Source organism: Coregonus lavaretus (assembly GCF_964263955.1).
Source record: "Coregonus lavaretus genome assembly, chromosome: 20".
NCBI classification, from domain to species: domain Eukaryota; kingdom Metazoa; phylum Chordata; class Actinopteri; order Salmoniformes; family Salmonidae; genus Coregonus; species Coregonus lavaretus.
In genome coordinates, this window is record NC_140007.1 from 35,044,056 (window position 1) to 35,071,485 (window position 27,430).

Consider the following 27,430-nt stretch of genomic DNA (forward strand, 5'->3'; position numbering starts at 1 on the left):
ATAGTGCTAAACCATATGTTGATTATGACAACCCAGTACATTTAACATTTAAACATTCCCTCCTTGTGCTTTACAGTCGCTTCAGCTCTAGAGAGAAAGTTCAGACGAGAGTCACTGTTTTGTCCAGACGAGCTGGACAATCTCTTCTCTTACTTCGACACAGGATCTGGGCCTCGTAGTAAGTTACTACCCATCTAATATACAGACACTACACCCTAAACCACAGAGATACCTGAATCCTTTATGTGGTGTGTAAAGTGAAATAGCTAGAAGCAACGGTGACTAACGTGTCCCTGGCTTGGCTCCTATTGGCCCTGCAGGTCTGAGCAGTGACAGTGGCCTGGGCGGCAGTACAGACGGCAGCACAGACATCCTGGTGTTCGGCTCAGTGGTGGACAGTGTCACAGAGGAGGGTAAGAAGATAAATACATACCTGTAAAAGATGGAATGGAATACAAAATGTACAACATATAGGTTCAGCCATCATATTTAGTATTGAAATGCCATTTTCAGAAACTTGATAATTGATCTGTCATCCTTATTTGCCCTTGAGGGCATAAATGAAGTTGTATTGAATCCTAGTTGTTGTTCTGCTTCTCTCTCTGCAGAGTGTGAGGTGTCGGAGGACTCTAGCGGAGAGGCTGAGATGGAGCCTGAGCCTGAGACCCAGTCGGACCCAGAGGATGGGCGTGAGCTCCACCCTGGGGCGCTGCTCTACAAGGCTTCCATGGCACGCAACCTGCCCATCATGGCTGAGGCGCTGGCCCACGGGGCTGACGTCAACTCCGTCAACGACGAGGATGATGGCAAGAGCCCACTCATACAGGCAGTGATTGGGGTGAGTCGTAATGAAAGGCAGGTGTGTTCTTAGCACACTGGCAAAGGCAGTTCTAGTCATTCACAATGAATTCCATGGATGCATTATGCTGAAACATCAATGCATACATCTATCCACACAGTATGTCTATGCATGATCACAATATTCTCTCACATTATATTGTGCTTTATTTGGCAACATGGAGAGAGCCTCAGAACCTTTGTGTGTTCCATTCCAGGGCTCTTTGATAGCCTGCGAGTTCCTGCTCCAGAATGCAGCTGACGTCAACCAAAGTGACGCAAGGGGGAGGGGGCCACTACACCACGCCACATATCTGGGACACACAGGGTGAGTAGGACCAAAGCATAACACGTTCCCTCTTCCTTACTATTGTCAATGTCTTGTTTTGTGACAATGGTGTAGCATGCAAAGCTGATTATTGTTCAGTTATTTTTTACATTCCAGTTGTTTCTCGGGTTAGTTAGCATACAAGACAAAGATGCTGAGTACAGATTTTTTTTAATGCTGATTTGATGTGAGAGCGTTCAGTATGTTCCCGTCTGATCTGTCGCCATGCTGCCCTCTACAGGCAGGTGTGTTTGTTCCTGAAGAGAGGAGCCACGCAGAACGACGGGGACGAGGATGGCCAGGACCCTCTGAGTATCGCTGTGCAGGCAGCCAACGCAGACATCGTCACCTTGTGAGTTTCAGTGGGACACAACACCCTGTCCCTCAACGTACTCAGCCTCACCTTCACACGATCCTTTGAAATACATATTATGACCCCGGGTTAGCTTGGTAGACTACTGTAGCTCCTCACCTCTGGGAAGTTTGAGTGAATCCATCTAACAGTTTGTGTCCCATCCCTCCTTCTCTCCCCCCTCCCTTTCTTCCCAAAGGTTGCGTCTGGCCAGGATGAACGAGGAGATGCGGGAGTCGGAGGGACCGTTCGGCCAGCCAGGTCAATACCCAACCAGCAGCCCCACTGAACAGCAGTATAAGAAATGCATACAAGAGTTTATCTGTCTCCACATAGCTGAGTGCTAGAAGTCAGTCACAATACCTAGTCCTGGTCCAATGAATCAAGCTTTCCCATCAGGTGATGGTTGGAGGGGAAGCCAATAGTATACCAGGACTGTGGCAGGCCTGTCTGGAATCTTGTACAGGAAGGGACGTTGTCCAAAACACACCTTTCTTTATCAGATTCCCCACAGGCTGCTGTCTGTGTTCTACTAGACAACGTAGCAGCTAACTAACATTGTTCAAACGAGGCCGCACCAGAATTTGCCAACTACTATTCCCTCAGGTTCATCAACGGTATAGGATGTCAGTATTCTTAACTCTATCATGATGTCAAACTGTACTGTTGACTTAATGGCTAAATTTGCTCAGAGTTAGATCATTTGTCAACAAATGGTTAGGGACCAACTTTTTTTAATCGACTTCATAAGTTCATTTAAATCATCGTTACTATACCATCTGTACCCTACTTAATTAATTCAGCTGCTCTTTATTCATTTGGAGAGGGGAGAGGTGTTTGCTTGTGGTCTTCAAGGTAGAGTGGTGTGCTCCAAACCAAAGACCAAATTAGGCCAATATGTTGCACATAACTATCATCAAGCTACCTGCTCATGTAAAAATACCAGATCGGCATATGGTAGTCTTGTCAAGGGTATACTATAAAAACAGACCTTATTCAATACCTTCATTTTAAGGCCTGTAAGTCGTTGTCTTTATATCTAGTCAGTTATTACAAACTTATGAATTCTGCTCCGGCTGTGTTGTGGCATGAGGTGGTTCTTTAGTACACACACATTGTTTTGAAAAGGGGTGATTAGAAGGGATAACAATGAACTGTGATTGAGACTAGATGATAGATGATATGTCATTAATGTGTACTTGTCTTGATTGAGACACTTTAAAGTAAAGCTTTTACATGGAATCTAAAGCGACATTATGCACTTTTCCTACCAACAATGATTTAATTTCTTTTTGGCATTTTCATTTAGTAGTGTAGGTTTTTACCTTCATTTATGAACTGCCCAGAGCAATAGTGCAATGATAATTTAAATACAGATAATGGTATTTTTTTAAACTGGATATATTTTGTTAGATTTTATTTTCCTGAGCACTCACACACAAGGTCACTTAACCTTTACTGTCATTTCTTCATGTCTCTTTTTGGAAAAGACAACCACAACTCACCATCTTATAATAGAAACCTTACACACTGCGATGAGACTGACCTTTTTAATATAATATTAAAACTGACATGTATTTGTATATGTTTGTATCATGGCTATACAGTATTAGATTAGTTGTGGGTTTCTTGGTTGAATAGTGCGTGGGTTGCTGTTGCCCAGGTCTTTCAAAACCCTGTTGGTTTTCTTTACTTCATTCATCTGTGTATGTTAATATTTGATATATTGTTCAAAGAAAATCATAACTGTGTAATGTGCTGCCAAATCATGAGAACTGTACAAAATAAGACATTGTAGAGGTTAGATCTGTAGTCTATGGTCAAACTGAACCAGATATATTGATAGGATACCCCATAACATACAGGCATAGTTGCCCATTGAATTTGACAGGCCATTTAGAACAGGAGAGAAAGCTTGGTCTATGCAAAACATGCTAGCTCCCCTGAATACCAACAGAATACCCCCTGCTATGTAAGCAAGGCCTGTGTACACACTTCACCTGATGTGTGTACACAGTCAGAGGGTGACCACAGTCCTCCATGTTTACCTTGATACTGTGCAGTTGCTTACTGACCTAACCACATGTATACATCATGTTCCAGAGCTGAAATAATCTTGATCAGGAAATTACATTAGTTGTCCTTGCTGTAGGCTAGTAACAACTGAGGTTTTGGCATTGCGTTTGGGTTGCTTGAGTTTACTTCAAGCCAAAGACCACATTACTTTCTTCAAGTCATTTATGAGCAGAAAATAAGTAAGCAGTAAAAAATATGAAACTTTCGAATATGTCTATTAAAATGACTGTTATACTATCAATTTCATTCTAGTTTTGGCTTCTACTGTGCAGTACATCATGATGAAAAGAGTAGAAGTAGATTATATTAGACTCAATGAAAGATCTGGGGACCAATGTTTTGACCAAACAATGCCAATGATTTGCATCAAACCACTAAAGGTTTACATATTGTACAGTACAGTGTATCGGAGTCAGTGGATTGACTAAACCATAGGTTGACTAGGTGACTGCTATGCTGTAAATAGGCAAAACAAGTATTACTACTTAAAACTGCTTGCTTGAAACATGCAACTTTTAACTTTCCTGTATTTTTGTTTTTGTTTCTGACTAATTACCTCTGTACATGTTCTTTGTATATTGTTAGAGAACACGCGTCTCTGAATATCTTTGTGTAACTTACACCACTGCTACCTTTTTATGTTCATTTCCTTTTCCTAATGTCTTCTAAAATTAGGAAATACTGAAAATAAATGGAAGATGTGACTCATTCAACGCCTAACTTCTCCCGCTTATTGCTTCATTTCTTCTGTTCTTTCTATAGCACTGTTCTAACACCCTCTGTCACTACAACTAACAGCATTTACTTGAACTGGCAGTGCACTTATGAGTCAACCACTTACGTCTAAGGTGAAGACATAACACCACGGCACACATTTTCAGACATTAGAAAACCTGTCCTCTGACATTCAACTCATTTCTATGATCAATCCAGTTTGCCCCATAACATTGATGATTTACAAAACCCTACTTGTTTCAGCGCTTTATCAAATGTTTTCAATTTGTTTCATAAATCGATTCTCAACCGTTTATTTGAAAGGCCTGTGAATTGGCCCCTGTAGTTGGTGTGCTGCCCATTTGCCCATTCATCATAGACACTCACAGGCAGACTGGAATGTTGTTCTTCCCTCTTTTTTATTAGTCAAGCTGATCATTTCTTGGGGTAGAAAGGAGTTTGACTGGCTGTCGCCATGGTCACCAGAAAAGTAAAGTTTGAGAATTTGGAAATAGATTGGGTGAAGCCAAGCGTCATGGTGACAAGACTATGGTTTTGTTCCTCTGCTGATGTGGTATCTAGATTCGAGGCGGTTGTTTTTAAAATATTTTTTTCAGGTTTTGAACAATAGATGTCATGTTTTTTTGACACAAATTCCACATTATTTTATGGCAGGCCTACTGTTATTTAACAGATCAATTCAAATGCAATTCTTGACGATAATGTTCTGTTACATTCCTATCTATTTTCAGGAGACTCTACTTACCTTGACATCTTTCGAGAGTTTTCTCACATGGCCTCCCACAACCCAGAGAAGCTGAAGCGGAGGAGTGTACATTTCAGACACTCCTTCAGGTAGCCCACGGACGGATGAGATGTCTGGGAGGTCATATTTGAAGAGTGCAACAGTCACTTTCCTTATATCATTACAGATTTTAATAGTGAGTCTATCCCCCTCATATTCATAATCCTCTCAGATCCCCAACTCGTAAATGTTCTTCACAAATGAGAACCACTATTGCGTTCTTTCAAATTGCCCTACTACAGGTACTATCTCTACTAATAGTACCAATACTGCCTCACACTAAATTACTCCACTCATCTTAATGGTGAAACCACTTCTGTCAACATGCACTACAGTATATGGGAGATGCTTAGAAATGTTGCCTCTAAAAAACATAGGCCTACAGGTATGGGCGACGCTATTAAAAACATCTGTGAATTCTTAGATGCTGTTCATGACATGTATTACTTATTTGACAGAAGATATTGATGCTTTCAGCAATTGGGAAGCATATTTTGTTGGAGAATGCTGTATGTTACAAATGTGTGAGATGCATATTCTGTCATCAAATCAGTCATTTGTTTTGATAACTTTTTGTAATGTAGCTTGTACTTGCTTTATGAGGATTTGCTGGACTTGTCCTCTCCTATTAGCTGTATGACATTATTTTTAAGCGTTGCTGTTAAATGTTGTTAAATGTTAACTTTAGATAAATCCAAGCACTTAACAGTTTCTTATCCTGTGTTCTAGATAGATATCAGGAGTTGTTGAGCATTATGATAATTCTTCTTCTTTGTGTGCTCAGATCAGCTTGATTATTTTGTTCAATGTACTAGACTCATTATAGAAGGAATAACAGCATATAATTTTTTGTATTCAGCTGTGTGTGTAATGCATGCCTTTGGTCCATTTCTTGAATTAATCAGCAATGTCTCTACACTATAGCCTATAGGCTTGCAGCTCACTTAGGCTGAATGGCTAGGGTTGTTTACTGTGGATACCATCCAGTTCTTTGAAATGTATTGTAATGTCAGTATTATTTTTCAAATAAGTTTTTTTTTTTTTCCTGGAACTATATGGAAGGTGATATTTGATTTTGACTATGCTGGTATAGTCTTAATATTTTGTTAAAATGTAATGTAGAATGTCTTTATATTCATACCATGAATTTCAATGCAGATATTCTATATAAACGCTGTAGAGGCAAAATGCTAATATATCTCAAAGGGATGTTATTTTGTCTTGAATATTTTTGAAAGATGTACAGTATGCCTCTTATTTTGTGAAACTAAAGAAAGTCTGTTAAAACTGACACATTTGTGTTCACAGCGGTTCCTTCCCTGACTGTAAGTAAAACAATGACACAAGACTGATCAGTCCATATTTCTGAAACAAATTACATTTAATATAATTTAAACTAAAATAACAACCATTGGCTGGCAGCCCTCTGAGGATGACTTGAGTTTAAGAGTCAGGATGCGTCATAAAAGGGCAGTTTGAGATACTGATACCAGTGCTTGAGCTGTCGGGGTAGGAGCTGGAAGACGTTCTCAGTGAGAAACATCAGAGCATCTTGCATGGCTGGTCGGAGAAGCTGATTCGTTGGCAGAGAGAGAACGAGGAGGCAAAATTTCTCCTATAAACAAGAACAGGGTTTCTTTTTTAATGAATGGTCAGTCATACCCTAACAATCCACAAACAAACTCTGATACACTGATACAAGTGTTCAAAAAAAGAAATTAGCCATGAATCTATTCACTTCCAGAGAATTTGGATGGATTACCTTTGAGTAGGGCAACTTCTTGTGAGAGAAGTTGTGGAATTGGCCGATCTTCTGCAGGATGGTCCTGTACTCAAAGTCCCTGTCATCGGACAGTTCTGAGACATCGCTCTTCAGGATTTTGTACCTAAGAAAAAATGTCAACATTTACTGTATTTCACATTCATTTTCCCATGAACAAGTGCCACATAGTAGGCTAACATAGAACAGGAAATCACCAAAATAAAAGCGCAGATTTTGGTTCCCTGAGCTCATGTTTTAGGGAGGAAAGCAGCATATGTAGACATGTCTCTTTCCTTGAGGCCATCAACGCATCCAGGAGAGTCCTCATTCTCTCCTCTCGGTGTCTAAACAAAACAAATTAAACATACTGAGCCTATACTTTACATTTTATCACTTGCATTTATGTTTTGATCAAACCATTTTTTTTTTATGAGAGGAAAAGTCTAAGATTACACAGGCCTATATTGGAATCATTACAACAACTTACATTTTCTTCTCAAACATGTCTGTCTCCATCTGATTGTTCATAGATCTCTGGATTTCGATGAACTTTGTTCTGACACGTTCCAGCATATCATGTCTGTTCTTTGGTCTGAAAAAAATATCAAGATTGTATATCTACATTCTACTCTCATGAATGTCTTAAACCCTGGCCACTGATACTCACTTCTGAGGATCCTTCTCATATGTGGCTGTGGAAAGTAAATAGTAGATATCAGTATCAAGCTGACTTTCAGACCCAAGTAAACCGTTATATGCCGTTTATACTGAAGTGTCATTATATTGTCCTTATATATTTGTTATACTGCAAATCAAAATGGTTTTGTACTAACTTTTCTCATCCAAGAGCAGGTTCAGCCAAGGAGGTAGGTCCCCAGTTTCATTCTCTATCTCCTTTAGACCTGCCTTCCTTCTGAGTCCAAACTGGACAGGCTTACAACTGCAATGTTTTAAGGTGGAATTGACCATTAAACTTTAATTAATTAGGGGTGGCAATTAGCCTAGAGGTTAAGAGTATTGGGACAGTAACCGAAAGGTTGCTGGTTTGAACCCCAGAGCCGACTAGGTAAAACAATCTGTCGATGTGCCCTTGAGCAAGGCACTTAACCCTAGTTGCTCTGGGTAAGAGCATCTGCTAAATGACATATATGGATTTTAACCAATGTACTGTATGTATTACATTTCTTACCCAGCAAACTTAGCGGAGGGTGATTTTGGCTCTGAAGAACAAAAACAAATACCATTAAAAACAATGATAGTACCGTTATTCCCCTGAAGATCTGTGGTCAATGTTACTACCTTGGTCTTGGTGATTGATGAATGACTCCCACAAGTCTGGGTTGATGTTCATGTCCTCAGGTGCAAATGGAATCAGACACCTGACAACATAGAATCACATCTGAATTATTAAAATAAAAAATTGTTAAACAGCTTTCATTTGAATGCAGTTAAATCAAGAAGGTTACCATACACTAGCTATTTAGGTTTTGTAAGTCAATGGGTATTGTAAGAGGTGATATAAATAGGTTTAGTTTGGTTACCTCTGAGAGCTCTTCAAAAGAACATTGGTTTTATCTGTGTCTTTCATGATGATGTTCACATACCCACTTGTAAGAGGCAACTTGGTGAGAAATACAGAACTTTACTGTACAATTGTGTCATTTATTATAACAACAAATGAACCCTGAATGAACACTGAATGTCACCCACCAGTGTTTTCAGGTCTCTATTCCTCATGTTGGTTAAGCCACAAAGTATCTTGTAGATCCACTGAAGCTTCTCTATTATGTGCTCGTCCCTCCTGAATTTGATCCTTCTGTATAAAACGTAAAATATGGTATTGACGCCCCTGAAGGTCGGTTATAACATAGCCATTAAAGAAAGTGTTGGTGCAATAAAAAATATGATTTGTTAAAAATCATTTACACACCTTAATATTTCCTCTTCTGCTGGATCAAGAGCATGCTGGTTTATTGACATGGTGCATGCTATATCTTTATTAGCAACAGGGGGAGTGAAGGGAAGAACATAGTTGGCAACAACACACACAGTTGCAGCTATTTTCTCCACTTATAAAGGGACAGATATATTCCAAATGTTAGCATAGGCCTACCTGCAGCAATCTTGTCATTAGTAGATCTGGGTGAGGTTTTCTTTGGTATGGGTGGAAGTCTATCCTATTAAATACAGAAACGTGATGTTACATTAAAACTGTTCCATCGATAGATTGATAATTCATTCCTATAGAGTAGGTAGCTAAAATACCTGGTCCCTCAAGCAAATTACCAAAGGACGCCCTGTGTTCAAAGCTTGTTTCATGGAGGACATCTCTTTGAGGTACTGTTTCAGATGTAAAAACCCATTTTCAGTTTGTGCGGCCATGGAGGGTAGAGATCTGACGTGGTCATCCTCTAAATGAAATGTAACCAAATCTATTAGCTATATCCTCCTGTGCTTTAAAAAAAATCAGGATCAGCTCAGTGGATAAATAGAAAGTCATACAAACAGTAGGATACTCTAACAGCCAAGGCAAGTTGAAATCATTAGATTGTATTTTTAGACGAATATCCCTTTAAATTAGCTCGCTAACTACGTCACAGATTGTGTTATGCTAACCTGGCTAGCTAGCTTGCTAACGATATTTTATATATGGTTTTCACACTGTTTAACTTCTCTGAAGCGACTGAAATTAACATTATTGTTGAAGTTGGTTAACGTTTCCTACCTTTGCTGTGGTGTGTTTTGTTATTTCTATTATGGCTAATGCTAACTCTTCTCGACATCGCCAAGGCCACCATCTGAGCATGCGCGCGGCACTAAAGCGATAAGAAAGACAGTAAACTATGAAGATAGAAATCCTTGATCACACTTGTTAACTATGTCATGGCTACGTTGGCTAGCTAAACCAGATTGGATTAGTTATAAAAAACATTTGCCTAAACTCATGTGTAGAAATACGTAATCGGATCTAACGGTCGTCTCGCGCAGAACGGCGCATGTGCAAGCCGTCAAATCAAAGTTACTCCTTCGATATATAGTTGTTTTTGACGAAAATGAAAACGTGTCAGTTTGTCATTTCCACGAGGTTGGCGTAATAACATGCTCAACTACTTAAGACATTGTCTCGAATCTAGGTTTTGCCTTTAGATTTCGAGAAAATTAACAACTAAGGAATAATTTTTCACTTCTCTCATTGACTTCTCCAACCCCGGCTTTGTCTGTTTCGCATGCGTTCCCGGAATTCTCGCGATGTGGCTCCTCTGGGTTTAGAAACTCTGTGGCGGGACCATGGATTATATTTCATCGTTCCTCCTAGTCAAATATTTTATTTTATTTGGTCTCTTAAAAATTGTAGCTACCACAAACACCACGCAGAGGCGGGGATGTTTCTTCTGATCTTTTCAATGATTGTTTCTGTTTAGTCTAAAATGTAATCCTGAGATTCTTTTTAGGAGACAACAATTTATCACGCGTTTGTTTCTAATCCTTACGGTAATACTTCAGCGCTTCTAGTGCTACAGTTATGCAGTTGATTTGTTATGGCTGGATGGGATGGGTCTATCCTGCTGTTTTTGCAGTCAGTTTGACATTTTCTAGTTACCTCTAAATTATGTGATGTCGTGTGATATCCTCGTGTTGTTATTATGATGTCCCGGTTAATGGTGTGAGAGCTGCATGAAGTTCGCATTAGCTGGAATCTTCGCTAGTATCTGGCTGCAACTAGTTAGCTATGAGGCCTGTTGTTTTGGGAAATCGATCGGACCTGCAGGACTAAACCAAACACAGGTGACGTTTACCTATGCAATATGTTATTTTCCGGTTGTTGACAAACAGTTTTCCATAAGCGTCCTTAGCCTAGCTAGTTGCTTTGTGCCGCATAACACAGCCTGGGACCATTATTTACAGAACACTTTGACGAAACACTAACGTTAGCTACAGTTTGCAAATGTTGCTCAAATGGTTTGAACTGTTATATCTATTACAACAATGTAAGATTGCTAGTTAACACCAGCTGTCAGTTTATGACGATAGAGAGGTAGCCAGCTACCAATAATCTCTATCTATTTGCCTCCCATTTTGCGTAGACATGGATTCCCAGCTCCATGTTTTCTCCTCTCCCTCAGTCTCCTCCAGCGCCTACACTCGCACCAAGAAACTGAAGGTAGAGAACAGTGTGTGGGATGTGAGCAGCCAGGTGGGAGACAACAACAACACTTACTACCAGCAGGGCTCCATCCGGGGGAATGGAAACACATCATCCCACTCTGCATCAAGTTTCAACCCAGCATACAACACCTCCAACTCCAACCAGGGGTATCCATCAATGGGGGGAGGCTCCCGGGAGCAGACAGTCGTACGGGCGGCAGACAGCACCGGCAGCATCCGAGGACCCCCTTCCTCTTCATCTTCCTCCTCCACCAGTCACCATGTCAAGGATTCTGCATCCTCCTCCCAGCCAGTTGACCTATACCACAAGCAGTACAGTAACAGCCTGAAGAGGAAAAGTGAGGAGGTGGACAGCAGTGATAGTGTTCAGATCCTGGAGGAGCTCTCTGCCCCTGTGCTCTCCAACCACCCCGCCGCTGGTGGGGGGACCACCACAGCCCAGTCAATAGCACATTCCACCTCCACCACTAAGAGTACTAACTCCCACAGTGAGGGGGACTACCAGCTAGTGCAGCATGAGATTCTATGCTCTGTGTCCAACAGTTATGAGGTGCTGGAGTTCCTAGGGAGAGGGACGTTTGGCCAGGTGGCTAAATGCTGGAAGCGTGGCACCAATGAAATCGTGGCCATCAAGATCTTGAAGAATCATCCTTCATATGCCCGGCAAGGTCAAATTGAGGTTAGTGTGACAAAGCAGAAGTGACTTTCTTGTAAGCTTTAACCAGATAAATTAGGCTGTCTGGTCAGAGCTTCAATTGAATTTGAAAATTGTAAAGGTACCATACATGTGTACATTTTGTAAAAGTTTGGGAAGGAGATGACGATAAAAATAATTTAACACATCTACAGTGCCTTCAGAAAGTATCAACACTCCTTGACTTTTTCCACATTTTGTTGTGTTATAGCCTGAATTTAAAATTGATTAAATTGAGATTTTGTGTCACTGGCCTACACACAATACCCCATTGTCAAAGTGGAATTATGTTTTCAGAAATGTTTACAAATTCATACAAAAATGAAAATCTGAAATGTTTTGAGTCAATAAGTATTCAGCCCCTTTGTTATGGCAAGCCTACATAAGTTCAGGAGTAAACATTTGCTTAACGAGTTGCAAATCAAATCAAATTGTATTTGCCACATGCGCCAAATACAACAGGTGTAGACCTTACAGTGAAATGTTTACTTACAGGCCCTTAACCAACAATGCAGTTTTAAGAAAAGAAAAAAAGTCTTAAGTAAAAAATAGATAAGTAAAAAATAGCAAATAATTAAAGAGCAGCAATACAATTACAGTAGGGAGGCTATATACAGGGGGTACCGGTACAGAGTCAATGTGCGGGGGCACCGGTTAGTCGAGGTAATTGAGGTAATATGTATGTGGGTAGAGTTAAAGTGACTATGCATAGATAATAAACAGAGTAGCAGCAGCGTAAAAGAGGGGGTGGGGTGGGGGGCAATGCAAATAGTCCGGGTAGCCATGATTAGCTGTTCAGGAGTCTTATGGCTTGGGTGTAGAAGCTGTTAAGAAGCCTTTTGGACCTAGACTTGGCACTCCGGTATCGCTTGCCATGCGGGAGCAGAGAGAACAGTATATGACTAGGGTGGCTGGAGTCTTTGACAATTTTTAGAGCCTTCCTCTGACGCCACCTGGTATAGAGGTCCTGAATGGCAGGAAGCTTGGCCCCAGTGATGTACTGGGCCGTATGCACTACCCTCTGTAGTGCCTTGCGGTCGGAGGCCGAGCAGTTGCCATACCAGGCGGTGATGCAACCAGTCAGGATGCTCTCGATGGTGCAGCTGTATAACTTTTTGAGGATCTGAGGACCCATGCCAAATCTTTTCAGTCTCCTGAGGGGGATTAGGCTTTGTCTTGCCCTCTTCATGACTGTCTTGGTGTGTTTGGACCATGATAGTTTGTTGGTGGTGTGGACACCAAGGAACTTGATGCTCTCAACCTGTTTCACTACAGCCCTGTCGATGAGAATGGGGGCGTGCTCAGTCCTCTTTTTTTTTTTTCCTGTAGTCCACAATCATCTCCTTTGTCTTGATCACGTTGAGGGAGAGGTTGTTATCCAGGCACCACACGGCCAGGTCTCTGACCTCCTCCCTATAGGCTGTCTCATCGATGTCGGTGATCAGGCCTACCACCGTTGCATCGTCGGCAAACTTAATGATGGTGTTGGAGTCGTGCCTGGCCATGCAGTCATGGGTGAACAGGGAGAACAGGAGGGGACTGAGCACGCACCCTTGAGGGGCCCCCGTGTTGAGGATCAGCGTGGCAGATGTGTTGTTACATACCCTTACCACCTGGGGGCGGCCCGTCAGGAAGTCCAGGATCCAGTTACAGAGGGAGGTGTTTAGTCCCAGGGTCCTTAGCTTAGTGATGAGCTTTGAGGACACTATGGTGTTGAACGCTGAGCTGTAGTCAATGAATAGCATTCTCAGGTATGCATGGACTCTGTGTGCAATAATAGTGATTAACATGATTTTTGAATGACTACCTCATCTCTGTACCCCACACATACAATTATCTGTAGGATCCCTTAGTCAAGCATTGAATTTCAAACACAGATTCAACCACAAAGACCAGGGAGGTTTATCAATGCCTTGCAAAGGGCACCTATTGGTAGATGGATAAAAAAAACAGACATTAAATATCCCTTTGAGCATGGTGAAGGTATTAATTACACTTTGGATGGTGTATCAATACACCCAGTCACTACAAAGATACAGGCGTCCTTCCTAACTCAGTTGCCAGAGAGGAAGGAAACTGAGGATTGATCAACATTGTAGTTACTCCATAATACTAACTTAAATTACAGATTTGAATAGAAGGAAGCCTGTACAGAATACAAATATTGCAAAACATGCATCCTGTTTACAATAAGGCACAAAAATAAAACTGCAAAAATGTAGCAAATAAATTAATTTTATGTCCTGAATACAAAGTGTTATGTTTGGGGCAAACACAACACATCACTGAGTACCACTCTTCATATTTTCAAGCATGGTGGTGGCTGCATCATGTTATGGGTATGCTTGTCATCGCAAGGACTAGGGAGTTTTTTGTTTTGGATAAAAATAAACAGAATAGAACTAAGCACAGGCAAAGTCCTAGAGGAAAACCTGGTTCAGTCTGCTTTCCAACAGACGCTGGGAGACAAATTCACCTTTCAGCAGGACAATAACGTAAAACACAAGGCCAAATATACACTAGAGTTGCTTATCAAGATGACGTTGAATGATCCTAGTTACAGTTTTGACTTAAATCAGCTTGAAAATCTATGGCAAGACTTGAAAATGGCTGTCTAGCAATGATCAACAACCAACTTGACAGAGCTTGAAGAATTTTAAAAGAATTATGTGCAAATATTGTACAATCCATATGGCAAAGCTCTTAAAAACATACCCAGAAAGACTCACAGCTGTAATCGCTGACAGGGGTTTGAATACTTATGTAAATGAGATATTTCTCTATTTACATTTCAATAAATTTGCTAAAATGTCTAAAAACATGTTTGACTTTGTCATTATGGGTTATTGTGTGTAGATGGGTGAGAAAAATGTTTAATTTAATCCGTTTTGAATTATGGTTGTAACACAACAAAATGTGGAATAAGTCAAGGGGTAGGAATTCTTTCTGAAGGCTCTGTGTCTGCCATCCTCCTCCTGCAGGTGAGTATCCTGAGCAGGCTGAGCACAGAGAATGCAGACGAGTTCAACTTTGTGCGTTCCTACGAGTGTTTCCAACACAAGAACCACACCTGTCTCGTGTTTGAGATGTTGGAGCAGAATCTCTATGACTTCCTGAAGCACAGCAAGTTCAGCCCGCTGCTGCTCAAGTCTATCCGGCCTGTGCTGCAGCAGGTACGATACAATACAATTAATTATTATCCATAAAGGGGAAATTGTCTTGAACACTTTTGTAGTACTGCACAATACTACTATATGCAAAATAACACAATACGCACAATACACTGTACATATTGCACGTTACCCATATCATACACATCTTGTACAGCCACATACATAATACATACAGTGCCTTCGGAAAGTATTCAGACCCCTTGACTTTTTCCACATTTTGTTGCATTAAAGCCTTCTAAAATGGATTACATTTTAAAACATCCTCAGCAATCTACACACAATACCACATAATGACAAAGCGAAAACAGGTTTTTAGAAATGTTTGCACATTTATTAAAAATAAACAACAGAAATACCTTATTTACATAAGTATACAGACCCTTTGCTATGAGACTCGAAATTGAGCTCAGGTGCATCCTGTTTCCATTTATCATCCTTGAGATGTTTCTACAACTTGGTTGGAGTCCACCTGTGGTAAATTCTATTGATTGGACATGATTTAGAAAGGCACACACCTGTCTATATGAGGTCCCATAGTTGTCAGAGCAAAAACCAAGACATGAGGTCGAAGGAATTGTCCGTAGATCTCCGAGACAGGATTGTGTCAGGCCTTTATGGTAGAGTGGCCAGACGGAAGCCTCTCCTCAGTAAAATGCACATGACAGCCCGCTTGGAGTTTGCCAAAAGGCTCCTAAAGACTCTCAGACCATGAGAAACAAGATTCTCTGGTCTGATTAAACCAAGATTGAACTCTTTGGCCTGAATGCCAAGCATCACATCTGGAGGAAACCTGGCACCATCCCTAAGGTGAAGCATGGTGATGACAGCATCATGCTGTGAGGATGTTTTTCAGCGGCAGGGACTAGGAGACTTGTTAGGATCGAGGCAAAGATAAACAAAGTAAAGTACAGAGAGATCCTTGATGAAACCTGCTCCAGAGCACTCAGGACCTCAGACTGGGGCGAAGGTTCACCTTCCAACAGGACAACGACCCTAAGCACACAGCCATGATAACGCAGGAGTGGCTTCAGGACAAGTCTCTGAATGTCCTTGAGGCCTAGCCATAGCCCGGACTTGAACCCGATCTAACAACTCTGGAGAGACCTGAAAATAGCTGTGCAGCAACGCTCCCCATCCAACCTGATAAAGCTTGAGAGGATCTGCAGAGAAGAATGGGAGAAACTCCCCAAATAAATTTACATTACATTTTCGTCATTTAGCAGACGCTCTTATCCAAAGCGACTTACAAATTGGTGCATTCACCTTATGATAGCCAGTGGGACAACCACTTTACAATATTTTTTTTTGTGTGACTTCTTTTAATTTTATTTTAATTTCTTTCCTTTGGGGTGGGGTAAGGGGTGGTAGAATGATTACTTTATCCTATCCCAGGTATTCCTTAAAGAAGTGGGGTTTCAAGTGTCTCCGGAAGGTGGTGAGTGACTCCGCTGTCCTGGCTTCTTGAGGGAGCTTGTTCCACCATTGGGGTGCCAGAGCAGCGAACAGTTTTGACTGGGCTGAGCGGGAACTGTGCTTCCGCAGAGGTAGGGGGGCCAGCAGGCCAGAGGTGGATGAACGCAATGCCCTCGTTTGGGTGTAGGGACTGATCAGAGCCTGAAGGTACGGAGGTGCCGTTCACCTCACAGCTCCGTAGGCAAGCACCATGGTCTTGTACAGCTGTGCCAAGCTTGTAGCGTCATACCCAAGAAGACTTGATGTTGTAATCGCTGCCAAAGGTGCTTCAACAAAGTACTGAGTAAAGGGTCTGAATACTTATGTAAATGTTATATTTCTGTTTTTTATTTTTAATAAATTAGCAAACATTTCTAAAATACTGTTTTTGCTTTGTCATTATGGGGTATTGTGTGTAGATTGATGAGGGGGAAAAAATAATTAAATCAATTTTAGAATAAGGCTGTAACGTTACAAAATGTGGAAAAAGTAAAGGGGTCTGAATACTTTCCGAAGGCACTGTGTATATATGTCTTTACACTGCCACGTGTATCATCAGGTGGCCACGGCCCTGTTGAAGCTGAAGAGCCTGGGTCTAATCCATGCTGACCTGAAGCCTGAGAACATCATGCTGGTGGATCCTCTCAGACAGCCCTACAGGGTGAAGGTCATCGACTTCGGCTCCGCCAGCCACGTTTCTAAGGCAGTGTGTTCCACCTACCTGCAGTCACGCTACTACCGGTGAGTGCCAGTCACGTTTGGGGTCAATTCCATTTAGATTCAATCAATTCAGGAAGTAAACGGAATATTCCAATAAGTAAAATCGGCATTGGAATTTCAGTTTACTTCTTGAATTGACTGAATACAAATTTAATTGAGCCTAACCCTGGAGCAAGTGTCATTTTGTGGCACAATATTCAACGTAGCCATGGATGTATTGCAGGCTCAATGTTATATACTCATGTTATCAACATGTCCAATGGTTTGTGTGTGTTGTTGCAGGGCGCCAGAGATTATCCTGGGCCTTCCCTTCTGTGAAGCTATAGATATGTGGTCTCTGGGCTGCGTCATTGCTGAACTGTTCTTGGGTTGGCCTCTTTATCCTGGTGCCTCAGAGTATGATCAGGTCAGCATCACCTCTTCTACTTTCAGTGAGACACTACACTGTCATCCATCATTGACATGTACTTGTTTCCTCCATTTTGTTGAAGTATCAGTCATACATGAAGTGGCTGGTTTCCCGGAAACAGGTTAAGTGTAGTCCTGGACTAAAAAGTTTGTTCAGTGGAGATTCCCATTTGAAGTGTTTTTTAGTCCAACACTAGGCTTAATCGGTATCTGGGAAACCGGCCCTAAGTCTGTTTGTGCCCAACCTCTGATTAACGCTGTTGCTTTCCCCTTGGCTTCATCAGATCCGGTACATCTCCCAGACCCAGGGCCTGCCTGCTGAATACCTCCTGAGTGAAGGCACCAAGTCCAGCCGCTTCTTCAACAGAGGCCCTGACTCCAGCTACCCCCTCTGGAGGCTCAAGGTAGGGAACATATTAGGAATCATTTACATTATAAACATGTATGTTTCAAGTTTTATTAGTTGTATGTACAGGATAAAGATGGTATACACCTTCCAACTAAATGCTTACTTGCAGGTTCCTTCTCGACAATGCAAATAATGCAAGATAAAGTAAATGGCTCAGTAGAATAGAATACATATTTTAGCATAAGTAAAATACAGGAAGGCAGGGGGGATTGAGGGGCAAGTGTTTAAATTGTGCAGTATTAGCAATAGTGGATAAGAGTCTGGTAGCGGGAATTGTGATGTGTGTGTGCATATTGATGACATATCTTGTTCACTGATGTATATTGTACATTATCTTTTTAATAGTATATATATTTTTTTTTTACATTTTCCTTTTGTCTGTAGACTCCTTCAGAGCACGAGGCGGAGCTGGGGATGAAGTCAAAGGAGTCTCGGAAATACATCTTCAACTGTCTGGATGATATGATGCAGGTGAGAGTGACTAGGTCGCCATTCATTCTATAAATCCATTCTTGTCATTAATGTTTTGTATTAGGCTTATAAATTGGTATGTTGCATATCTCCAATTTATTTTATTTCTTCAGAGGAGACTTGGATGTTTAAAGCTGCAATATGCAACTTTTTGGGCGACCGACCAAATTCACATAGAAATGTGTGTTATAGACCAGTCAATCTCATTGAAAGCAAGTCTAAGAAGCTGTAGATCTGTTCTATGTGTGCTATTTCTATGCTTCCCGTTCTTAAGTTTCGTTTTTTGCTTTCGGCTTTGTACACCAGCTGCAAAAAATATTTTTGGTTATGGAAAATTAATTTCACAGCGGTTTAGACGGTACAATGATTCTCTACACTATGCTGCCACAAACTGAAATTAGGAGAATTTTAGCAACCAGGAAATGGCAGAGCGATTTCTGCATAGTGCATCTTTAAATGTTTACATTTTAGTCATTTAGCAGACACTCTTATCCAGAGAAACCAACTTTCTGTATGTTATGGCAGGTGAACATGACTAGTCTGGTGGGGACTGATGTCCAGGCAGAGAAGGCGGACCGGAGAGAGTTTATTGACCTGCTGAAGAAGATGCTAACGCTGGACGCAGACAAACGCATCACCCCGATGAAGACCCTCAACCACCCCTTCGTCACCATGACCCACCTGCTGCATTTCCCTCACAGCTCACAGTAAGTAGAGTATTGTGACTATTGTATTGTGGCATTTATGTCAAATGCAATTTAAATAAAATTATATTTGATTTCATATTAGTTTTTTTTGCCAAAGAGCTCTTACACATGATAACCCAGGATTAGGACAGCTTTGCAAATATTCTTGTTTTTCTCTTCGAGATAAAACTTGTATGATTTTTCAGGCTTCTCTTCTCATCAAATCAAATGTATTTATAAAGCCCTTTTTACATCAGCACAAAGTGATTATACAGAAACCCAGCCTAAAACCCCAAACAGCAAACAATGTAGATGTAGAAGCACGGTGACTAGGAAAAACTCCCTAGAAAGGCAGACACCTAGGAAGAAACCTAGAGAGGAACCAGGCTCTGAGGGGTGGCCAGTCCTCTTCTGGCTGTGCCGGGTGGAGATTATAAGAGTACAGAGTACCTTGCTCCTTTAGATTCACATATGCCTTGATATTTCTTCTTCTTTTTCAGTGTGAAGTCGTACTTCCAGAACATGGACATATGCAAGCGAAGGGTCAGCCCTTTCGAGAATGGAAAGAATCTGTTTTCTAGCAACAACACCCCCAGTGCAGCTACAAACCTCACTGTTACATTTAGCAGCCAGCTCAACCAGCACAACCAGGTGAGACCTAAGGATATTTTTCCCCTTAAGCTAATATCTTGTATCGTCAGACTTACTCAGCAAGTCCTAGCATGAACATTTTACAGCACATAAAGTGTGTAAGTGAAATGTGATGAATGGTTATGTCATGTTATCCACACCATGTCAGATGGCGTCACCCGGTGGCCAGTCCCTATCCCTGAGCAGCAACATCCCTCTGCTGAACTACCAGCCGGGGCTGTACCAGCAGGCTACCATTAACATCCCAGGTCTCCACCAGCAGAGTGTCCCTCTGCAGAACAGACCCACCCAGCTGTGTGGCCAGGCTGAGCCCTTCCAGCAGACTCTCATAGTCTGCCCACCCACCATCCAGGGTGAGAACAGATGGGGCAGGGTTATAACAATAGTTTGTTTGCCTCTTTTGCTGAACTCGAATGAAGACCAAATTCATGTTGCAGCTAAGGAAATATATTGTAATGTGGGAGACCGCTTTCAGTGATACATGTTGTGTAGCCTTATGTGATGTAAAACACAGGAGGATCTGAACTTCATAATGTTGATGTTGTCCAATTGTCCTTAGTTAGATGTAATGTCTGCAATCTGCATCTGCAGAGCTGTATGCATTACATTGTAACTAATCTACCGCCTTCATTTCTTCTTAGGCCTCCAGTCATCCGGTAAACACTCTGGGTTGCCAGTGAGGATGGATAACTCTGTTCCCATGGTGCCCCAGAACCAGTCCACTCAGCCTCTACATCTCCAGCCTGGAATGCTCACACAGGTACAGTAAGACTGAGTGCTGCATGACCACCCACCCACAGCTTGACTCCATGTGTGTCCATTGAAATCCTATGAATAACCAGAGTAATATTGACAGGATTCATCACACCAAGGTGTTTAGCCTCCTTAACATCCTCTCCTTTCTTTGCGTATCAGTCTGACTGATTGGTGAAGGGATGTGGAGATCGGATTTACCTTCCCTGTCTAGTTATCTAACCCCTACATCCCTACCTCAAACCTCCTCCCCACCAGGAATCCTGCAATCCATTGATGGTAGCCACCCTGCATGCCCCTGTGGCAGGAATGGCCCCTCTGTATTCACTGCCCCTGGGCTGTGGGGCTGGAAGGCCTGGCCTACTGGAACAGAGCCCCACCATGCTGGTAAAGCACCAACACTGCTACCCATCTGTTGCCCCTGTCTCCTCTGTACCCTTTTCTCCCCCGACACGTCAGGGGTGGGCAGAGCATGGGACGCATGTACTGCTGCTTACTCTGGTCTGTGCTTGCAGCATCTAATCTCTCCTTTTATCCTCCCCTTCTAAAAAGAGAGCTTCTGCATTATGATACAGAGACAGCTGAATTTTCCGGAAGTCTTGCTGAAATGTAAATAGATTTAACCAAATGTAAATTTGCCCTTCATCACTGCAACCTTTGGAACCCCTGTTGATTCAAAATGTCAATGACGTTGCTTTGGTCCTGGAATCGTGCAGCAGACATGAGAAATACCACCTTAGAATGCTGCCCCTTGATTGTCTGTCATTCCTCTGAGTTTCAGGTCTTAAACCACCTTCTCAGTTCCACAGAACTGTCTTCCAGGGCATGTCTGCTTGGCTTGAGAGAATGAACAGTTTTTTTCTTCTGTCAGTTGGAGTGCCGGTTTAATGGTGTTTTGATTTCAAACCTATTTCCCTCCTCAGTGGTAACTATTGAGCTTTTCTCTGTTCGGGTCATGCTTTGGAAGTCTGGGGAACAGAGCCAATCATAGGATGTTTTTCTTTCTCCTCTGAATTTGAGCTTGACTCAGTGGGGGCCTGCTGGATGCCTATAGCTTGACTCAGTGGGGGCCTGCTGGATGCCTATAGCTTTCCATGTATGACAGGAGCAGACACTGAATCATGTCGGTCTACAAACTGCATGTGCTCGTCATGCCTCTGCCCAGTGGTTCTTGCAGAATCCACACCCAGCCTGTAATAGTCTGACTGTCATACTCACATGTAGCGCAGCATTTTTCTATTTCCCTTAAAACGGACTGTTCAACTTGCTTTCATTGATCTCAGTATTAGTTGTTTTAGAAGCAAACCTAAAATACATCTGTTTGTTTGTTTTTGTGTGTGTACAGCAGGGCTGGCCAGCAGGCACCCAACAGATCCTCATCCCCTCCACGTGGCAGCAGATGCCAGGCATGTCCCTCCACAACCCCAACCAAACCCAGACGCTGGTCCCTGACTCCCCCATGGGAGCCCCCCTCTCTGGGGGAGACAGCTCAGGACAACATGCCTCACACTGGAGGTGAGTACTGCAGTGCTGTCCCTCTGGGCACTAAGGCCATATCATTGTCCAAACAGCAGAAAGTTAGAGGAATCATAAAGGAAGGCAGAGGAAGCCCTAATTTGATATTTTCTTACATTATTTTTTATCTAGGTTACAGTATGTGGAGACGTTGGATGGTTCAGATAATATTGTGTTGTTCTGATTCAAATATGCTAGGGAAGCTAATTTCAAGTTGTTGTTATGCCAGGGGTTGTCATGGCAGTCATTACCATGGCATCAAACAGCAGGACCATGCACTGGGGCGTCATGCTCCTGCGGTCCTGTCTCAAGCAAGATCCCAGCAGGGGAAAAGGTCTAAGGCTCGACATGCCGACAGTAGGGCCAGGTAACTTTCAAACCAATGGCAAGGTCCCAAAATACTATTGTATACTGTATGGTTCCCTTCCTCATCAGGTATGTGATTTCTATGAATCAGTGAGAGCTTTATGATTTATGACTTTCAGATCAAAAAATTAAATAAAAAAAAGCACATTGAAACATCTCAATATACTTTACATTTTAAATGACATTTGTCCCTTTGCAGGCCTGTGTCGTCGCTGCAGACATCCGCTCCTGTGGTCCACAACACCCCTCTGCCTGCCTTCAGTGGTGATCCAATTGTCATCTCTGATACTCCCAGCCCTGCTGTCAGCATTATCATCATCCACAGTGACACAGAGGACGAGGATGGCGGGAAGTTCACTGCTGCCAGGTGAGGTCACATCCTGTCTATTCTCATGTATCCACCTAATGTGTGAATGAATGAGAGACAATTGAGAGACACTGCTGTTTTGTTAAGTTGCTGAAATCAGCACCGTGGATGACCCTGGCTTTTGCCTCAACCCCTCGGGTGTGTGTCTGTGTGTCTCAAGGGGTTGGGTTGAAAGCAAAATATAAATGTTTGTGTTCTAAAAAGAAAATCAACGATAAAGTCTTCTTTTCCATCATAGCTCTGGTGCTAACCAGCGGGCCAACGTGATCAGCTGTGTGACAGTCCACGACTCCCATGACTCTGACTCCTCCACCAGCAGTCCCCTGAGCCCCAACCACCTGGCCAACAACTCCTCATCGTCCCAGACCTCCCACTCCTTCTCCAAGTCTCTAGCCATCATCCTGCCCTTAGTGAAGACCCAGTCTGGGGAGAGCAGAGCACAAAAAACAGGTCGGCATGGTAACACACCTCCATTCTAGTGTTCCTCCTACTATTGTATAGGTGGGGCTGCCCACCTGCCTAGTTATGTTGCCTTTCACCTTAAATCATTTGGTTTTATTGATTTTCAGATCAACCTGCTAATGTCTCTGGTAAATCCAGGAAGGGGACAGCTCAGCAGTCCAGAAGGGCAGGAGGGACCTCCAGCTCTGATCGCCACCAGAGGGCCACAACTAGCAGATCCCAACCACTCAACCTGTGTCAGGTAAGGCTATATGGTTGATCTCAATTGTCATGTCTTAAGGTTTTATTTAAAATGTAGTTATCTAGAATGTGAATGAAGTGATATAAATTGTAGCCAATATTTTCCTCTCCAGGTACAGCAGTCTGTGATGTCATCGTCACAAGACAGAACAGGAGGCAACAGTTCCTTGCGCCGTCAGCCCACTTACCCTCCTCCCGTCTCCTCCAACTCCTCTTACTGCCTGCACGAGGTTGCCTCCATCTTCACCTCTACTCCTAACCTGTACGCCTACCCTGCCTCTGCCGCCCTGGCCTCTGTCTCCCAGGCCGTGGACCAGCTCCACACCGGCAGCTCTTCTCGACACGCCCGGCCCAACGGGCCCTACTCCTCCCTGGGGCTCCTACATGCCCAGGGACAGTACCACCAGCAGCAGCAGCTGGCGGCCCAGCCTTACCCCGTCCCCCAGTCCAGCGCAGCAGCCTACCAGCTCAGCCAGAGGAAGCTCAGTCAGTACCCCTACCTGTGAGGAATAGAGGCTGCCGGAGACAGAACCATAGAAATGGAATCCCATAGAAATATAAAATGTCTGTGGACAGAACAGCTCTCTAGCTCAGCGGAAGACCAAATGGAGACCAAGATTAAAAAGGTGCACCACTGCACAAGTTTAGCACTGGGACAATGAAATGTAATATTTTTTAAATGTGCAATTTATTAAGACCTTGTTTTAAATCATTTTAACAGCTATGTTGGCAATTTCCTGATTTCAGAGATGGTTTTAAAGTGGTAAATATTAGTTTGATTCCCTGTTACTTAAATTAAGCGCACATATGTTAACAAAAAAAAGTATTTAGACATTTCTCCTATGTAAAGCCAGTATTTAGTTTTTGAATATCTTTGTTTTTAGAATAATCTTATAATAGCCTACCTGTCAAAAGCACTAACCATGTGTGTCCTTTATGTCATTATGACAATTTATTTCCATTGTTAGTTTCATCATCTACACTACCAGTCAAAAGTTTGGACACACCTACTCATTCAAGGGTTTTTCTTTATTTTTTTAAACAATTTTTTACATTTTAGAATAATAGTGAAGACATCAAAACTATGAAATAACACATATGGAATCATGTAGTAACCAAAAAAGTGTTAAACAAATCAAAATATATGAGATTCTTCAAAATAGCCACCCTTTGCCTTGATGACAGCTTTGCACACTCTTGGCATTCTCTCAACCGGCTTCACCTGGAATGCTTTTCCAACAGTCTTGAGAGTTCCCACATATGCTGAGCACTTTTTGGCTGCTTTTCCTCCACTCTGCGGTCCAACTCATCCCAAACCATCTCAATTTGGTTGAGGCCGGGGGATTGTGGAGGCCAGGTCATCTGATGCAGCACTCAATCACTCTCCTTCTTGGTAAAATAGCCCTTACATAGCCTGGAGGTGTGTTGGGTCATTGTCCTGTTGAAAAACAAATGATAGTCCCACTAAGCCCAAACCAGATGGGATGGCGTATCACTGCAGAATGCTGTGGTAGCCATGCTGGTTAAGTGTGCCTTGAATTCTAAATAAATCACAGACAGTGTCACCAGCAAAGCACCCCTCACACCATAACACCTCTATGCTTTACGGTGGGAACTACACATGCAGAGATCATCCGTTCACCCACACCGCATCTCACAAAGACACGGCGGTTTGAACCAAAAATTCTCACATTTGGACACATTTCCACCAGTCTAATGTCCAATGCTCGTGTTTCTTGGCCCAAGCAGGTCTCTTCTTATTGTTGGTGTCCTTTAGTAGTGGATTCTTTGCAACAATTCGACCATGAAGGCCTGATTCACACAGTCCCCTCTGAACAGTTGATGTTGAGATGTGTCTGTTACTTGAACTCTGTTAAGCATTTATTTGGGCTACAATTTCTGAGGCTGGTAACTCTAATGAACATATCCTCTGTAACAGAGGTAACTCTGGGTCTTCCATTCCTGTGGCGATCCTCATGAGAGCCAGTTTCATCATAGCGCTTGATGGTTTTTGCGACTGCACTTGAAGAAACGTTCAAAGTTCTTGAAATGTTCCGTATTGACTGACCTTCATGTCTTTAAAGTAAGGATGGACTGTCGTTTCTCTTTGCTTATTTGAGCTGTTCTTGCCATAATATGGACTTGGTCTTTTACCAAAAAGGACTATCTTCTGTATGTCCCCCCTACCTTGTCACAACACAACTGATTGGCTCAAACACATTAAGGAAAGAAATTCCACAACTAAACTTTTAAGAAGGCACACCTGTTAATTGAAGTGCATTCCAGGTGACTACCTCATGAAGCTGGTTGAGAGAATGCCAAGAGTGTGCAAAGCTGTCATCGAGGCAAAGGGTGGCTATTTAAAGAATCTCAAATATAAAATATATTTTGATTTGTTTAACACTTTTCTGGTTACTACATGATTCCATATGTGTTATTTCATAGTTGTGATGTCTTCACTATTATTCTACAATGTAAAAAATAGTACAAATTAAGAAAAGCCCTTGATTGAGTAGGTGTGTCCAAACTTTTGATGGGTACAGTACTTCTGCTAATGAAATTGTATAATAGACACTACCTTTTATTCATTTGCTTTTATCATATTATTTTGTCTATACATTGGAAATTACCCTGAACAGAGTTTGTCTCTGTTATAAATGTTTTATGTGTTTCTGTTTGTTAAAAAATACAGATAAAATAATTAATTTGTTGATGGCAATGTCTGAAACGTCTGACATTGCCATTTGCCAACATTAATCTTTTGTGTTTTTCTCCAGCCTGTCACTGAGGCGCTTGTCAAAAGCCCTTGACTTTGACAAGTGCTGTTCACAGATTCCACACATCAATCACGTGTTAATCATCTCATCACAACCTTAGGCCTATTGATAGGCTCCCGTCAACCTTGAATTAATTTGGTGAATTGTGTTGAATCTGATGGTGATTCATGAGTAGATGTTGGATATAAGAGTTGATGGTTTTGGTAAGATTATGGTCATTCATACAATCCTACTATTATAATGTGAAGTGCTACATGAAACAGACAACACACCTTAATCATCATATAGGCAATACAATGGTTTTTAAGATGTATATTGTGGTACTGTATTTTTGCCAACTGGTCAATCCCAAATTTGCCCAAAAATGCACTATCCATGTAGTGTCTCAAAATATATATTTAATTTTACTTTGATCTGATCAGGTCAATAATGCTTTTTGTTAATAAGCTAAATATAGCGTAGAATATATACTTTCATACAAAACAGCTCTATAGATTGAATTGGATACTTCTATTTGTGTCCAGTTGGCCCTGGTTGATCCGGCATGCTCACCTCCTCCCAAAGGGCGATCAGATCGGCTAGGTATGTCTGGATCTGTCAGACAAGAACTGTCCAATAACAGACACATTAGTTTTCATTTGCTTGTACTAGTAGTTGAAATGCCCTCTGGCTACCAGATATGTCTAATTACAGAGTTGATGAATGAGTAATATAGAGGATTCACAATTTATGTAAATGTCTGTATGATATCTGCTATATATTATGGCAGATTAAGAGAATCCCCTTGATCAGAAAAAGGAGGAGACAGGTAAACTATGCATCAGAGCACTGCACAACTGTCATGACCTGCACAGATATCAGTATGATAATAATTTCTAGTTGTTCCCCCAATCTATTCCCTGTGATGCACAATGCCCTATCCTGTGAGTGGTTAATGAGTAGTATTTTATTAGGATCCCCATTAGAAGCTGCAAAAGCAGCAGCTACTCTTCCTGGGGTCCACATAAAACATGACATAATACAGAACATTAATAGACAAGAACAGCTCAACGAATGAATTACATAAATATACAGTGGGGGAAAAAAGTATTTAGTCAGCCACCAATTGTGCAAGTTCTCCCACTTAAAAAGATGAGAGAGGCCTGTAATTTTCATCATAGGTACACGTCAACTATGACAGACAAAATGAGAAAAAAAAATCCAGAAAATCACATTGTAGGATCTTTAATGAATTTATTTGCAAAT

General features: G+C 41.9%; 3 protein-coding genes across 9 annotated transcripts in view; 2 read left to right on the forward strand and 1 right to left on the reverse strand.

Moving 5' to 3' along the window:
* Positions 1–6,402, forward strand: part of LOC311147804 (arf-GAP with coiled-coil, ANK repeat and PH domain-containing protein 3-like) — a 107,445-nt gene extending 101,043 nt beyond the window's left edge. Inside the window, exons 18-24 of the mRNA XM_084184595.1 lie at positions 77–178; positions 321–413; positions 609–838; positions 1,056–1,165; positions 1,407–1,517; positions 1,717–1,778; positions 5,060–6,402. Coding sequence (XP_084040721.1) covers positions 77–178; positions 321–413; positions 609–838; positions 1,056–1,165; positions 1,407–1,517; positions 1,717–1,778; positions 5,060–5,166 — 815 coding nt within the window. The 3' untranslated portion in view covers positions 5,167–6,402. The remainder of the gene's footprint in view (positions 1–76; positions 179–320; positions 414–608; positions 839–1,055; positions 1,166–1,406; positions 1,518–1,716; positions 1,779–5,059) is intronic.
* Positions 6,403–6,470: 68 nt separating this feature from the next.
* On the reverse strand, positions 6,471–11,175 carry LOC311147670 (uncharacterized protein). 5 transcript variants are annotated; one of them, XM_084184423.1, is made up of 14 exons: positions 10,476–10,565; positions 9,140–9,285; positions 8,988–9,051; positions 8,805–8,868; positions 8,585–8,690; positions 8,416–8,495; positions 8,174–8,253; positions 8,064–8,094; positions 7,708–7,814; positions 7,542–7,566; positions 7,362–7,466; positions 7,090–7,218; positions 6,875–6,998; positions 6,471–6,727 (listed from the first exon to the last, which is right to left on the reverse strand). In XM_084184423.1, exons 2-14 carry the CDS (start codon positions 9,254–9,256, stop codon positions 6,563–6,565), a joined length of 1,197 nt encoding a protein of 398 aa, XP_084040549.1. In that variant the 5' UTR covers positions 9,257–9,285; positions 10,476–10,565; the 3' UTR covers positions 6,471–6,562. The 5 variants fall into 5 exon arrangements, with proteins under 5 accessions (XP_084040549.1, XP_084040548.1, XP_084040547.1 ...); XM_084184422.1 differs by lacking the exon at positions 10,476–10,565 and adding an exon at positions 9,600–9,886 and having other exon boundaries at positions 9,161–9,285; XM_084184421.1 differs by lacking the exon at positions 10,476–10,565 and adding an exon at positions 9,600–9,885.
* On the forward strand, positions 10,573–26,498 carry LOC311147669 (homeodomain-interacting protein kinase 1-like). Of its 3 annotated transcripts, XM_084184418.1 has the most exons (18): positions 10,573–10,660; positions 10,960–11,720; positions 14,717–14,908; positions 16,920–17,101; positions 17,363–17,486; positions 17,773–17,892; positions 18,282–18,368; positions 18,894–19,075; positions 19,555–19,705; positions 19,854–20,058; positions 20,347–20,465; positions 20,717–20,845; positions 21,804–21,973; positions 22,203–22,340; positions 22,539–22,706; positions 22,945–23,156; positions 23,276–23,409; positions 23,522–26,498. In XM_084184418.1, the coding sequence occupies exons 2-18, from the start codon at positions 10,962–10,964 to the stop codon at positions 23,912–23,914; spliced, it is 3,465 nt and encodes a 1,154-aa protein (XP_084040544.1). In that variant the 5' UTR covers positions 10,573–10,660; positions 10,960–10,961; the 3' UTR covers positions 23,915–26,498. The 3 variants fall into 3 exon arrangements, with proteins under 3 accessions (XP_084040544.1, XP_084040545.1, XP_084040546.1); XM_084184419.1 differs by lacking the exon at positions 20,717–20,845; XM_084184420.1 differs by lacking the exon at positions 20,717–20,845 and having other exon boundaries at positions 21,807–21,973.
* The last annotated feature ends 932 nt before the right edge of the window (positions 26,499–27,430 follow it).

What these genes read in the sequence shown, in the direction of transcription:
- LOC311147670 (XM_084184421.1), bottom strand. Translation starts at nt 9,672, where the DNA reads ATGGTGGCCTTGGCGATGTCGAGAAGAGTTAGCATTAGCCATAATAGA. An exon ending in CTTTTGAAGAGCTCTCAGAG is followed by an intron (nt 8,254 to 8,415) that starts GTAACCAAACTA and finishes CTATGTTGTCAG; the next exon opens with GTGTCTGATTCCATTTGCAC. An exon ending in AGAAGTTGCCCTACTCAAAG is followed by an intron (nt 6,728 to 6,874) that starts GTAATCCATCCA and finishes TCTTGTTTATAG; the next exon opens with GAGAAATTTTGCCTCCTCGT.
- LOC311147669 (XM_084184418.1), top strand. Translation starts at nt 10,962, where the DNA reads ATGGATTCCCAGCTCCATGTTTTCTCCTCTCCCTCAGTCTCCTCCAGC. An exon ending in CATGCCGACAGTAGGGCCAG is followed by an intron (nt 22,341 to 22,538) that starts GTAACTTTCAAA and finishes GTCCCTTTGCAG; the next exon opens with GCCTGTGTCGTCGCTGCAGA. An exon ending in AACCACTCAACCTGTGTCAG is followed by an intron (nt 23,410 to 23,521) that starts GTAAGGCTATAT and finishes TTTCCTCTCCAG; the next exon opens with GTACAGCAGTCTGTGATGTC.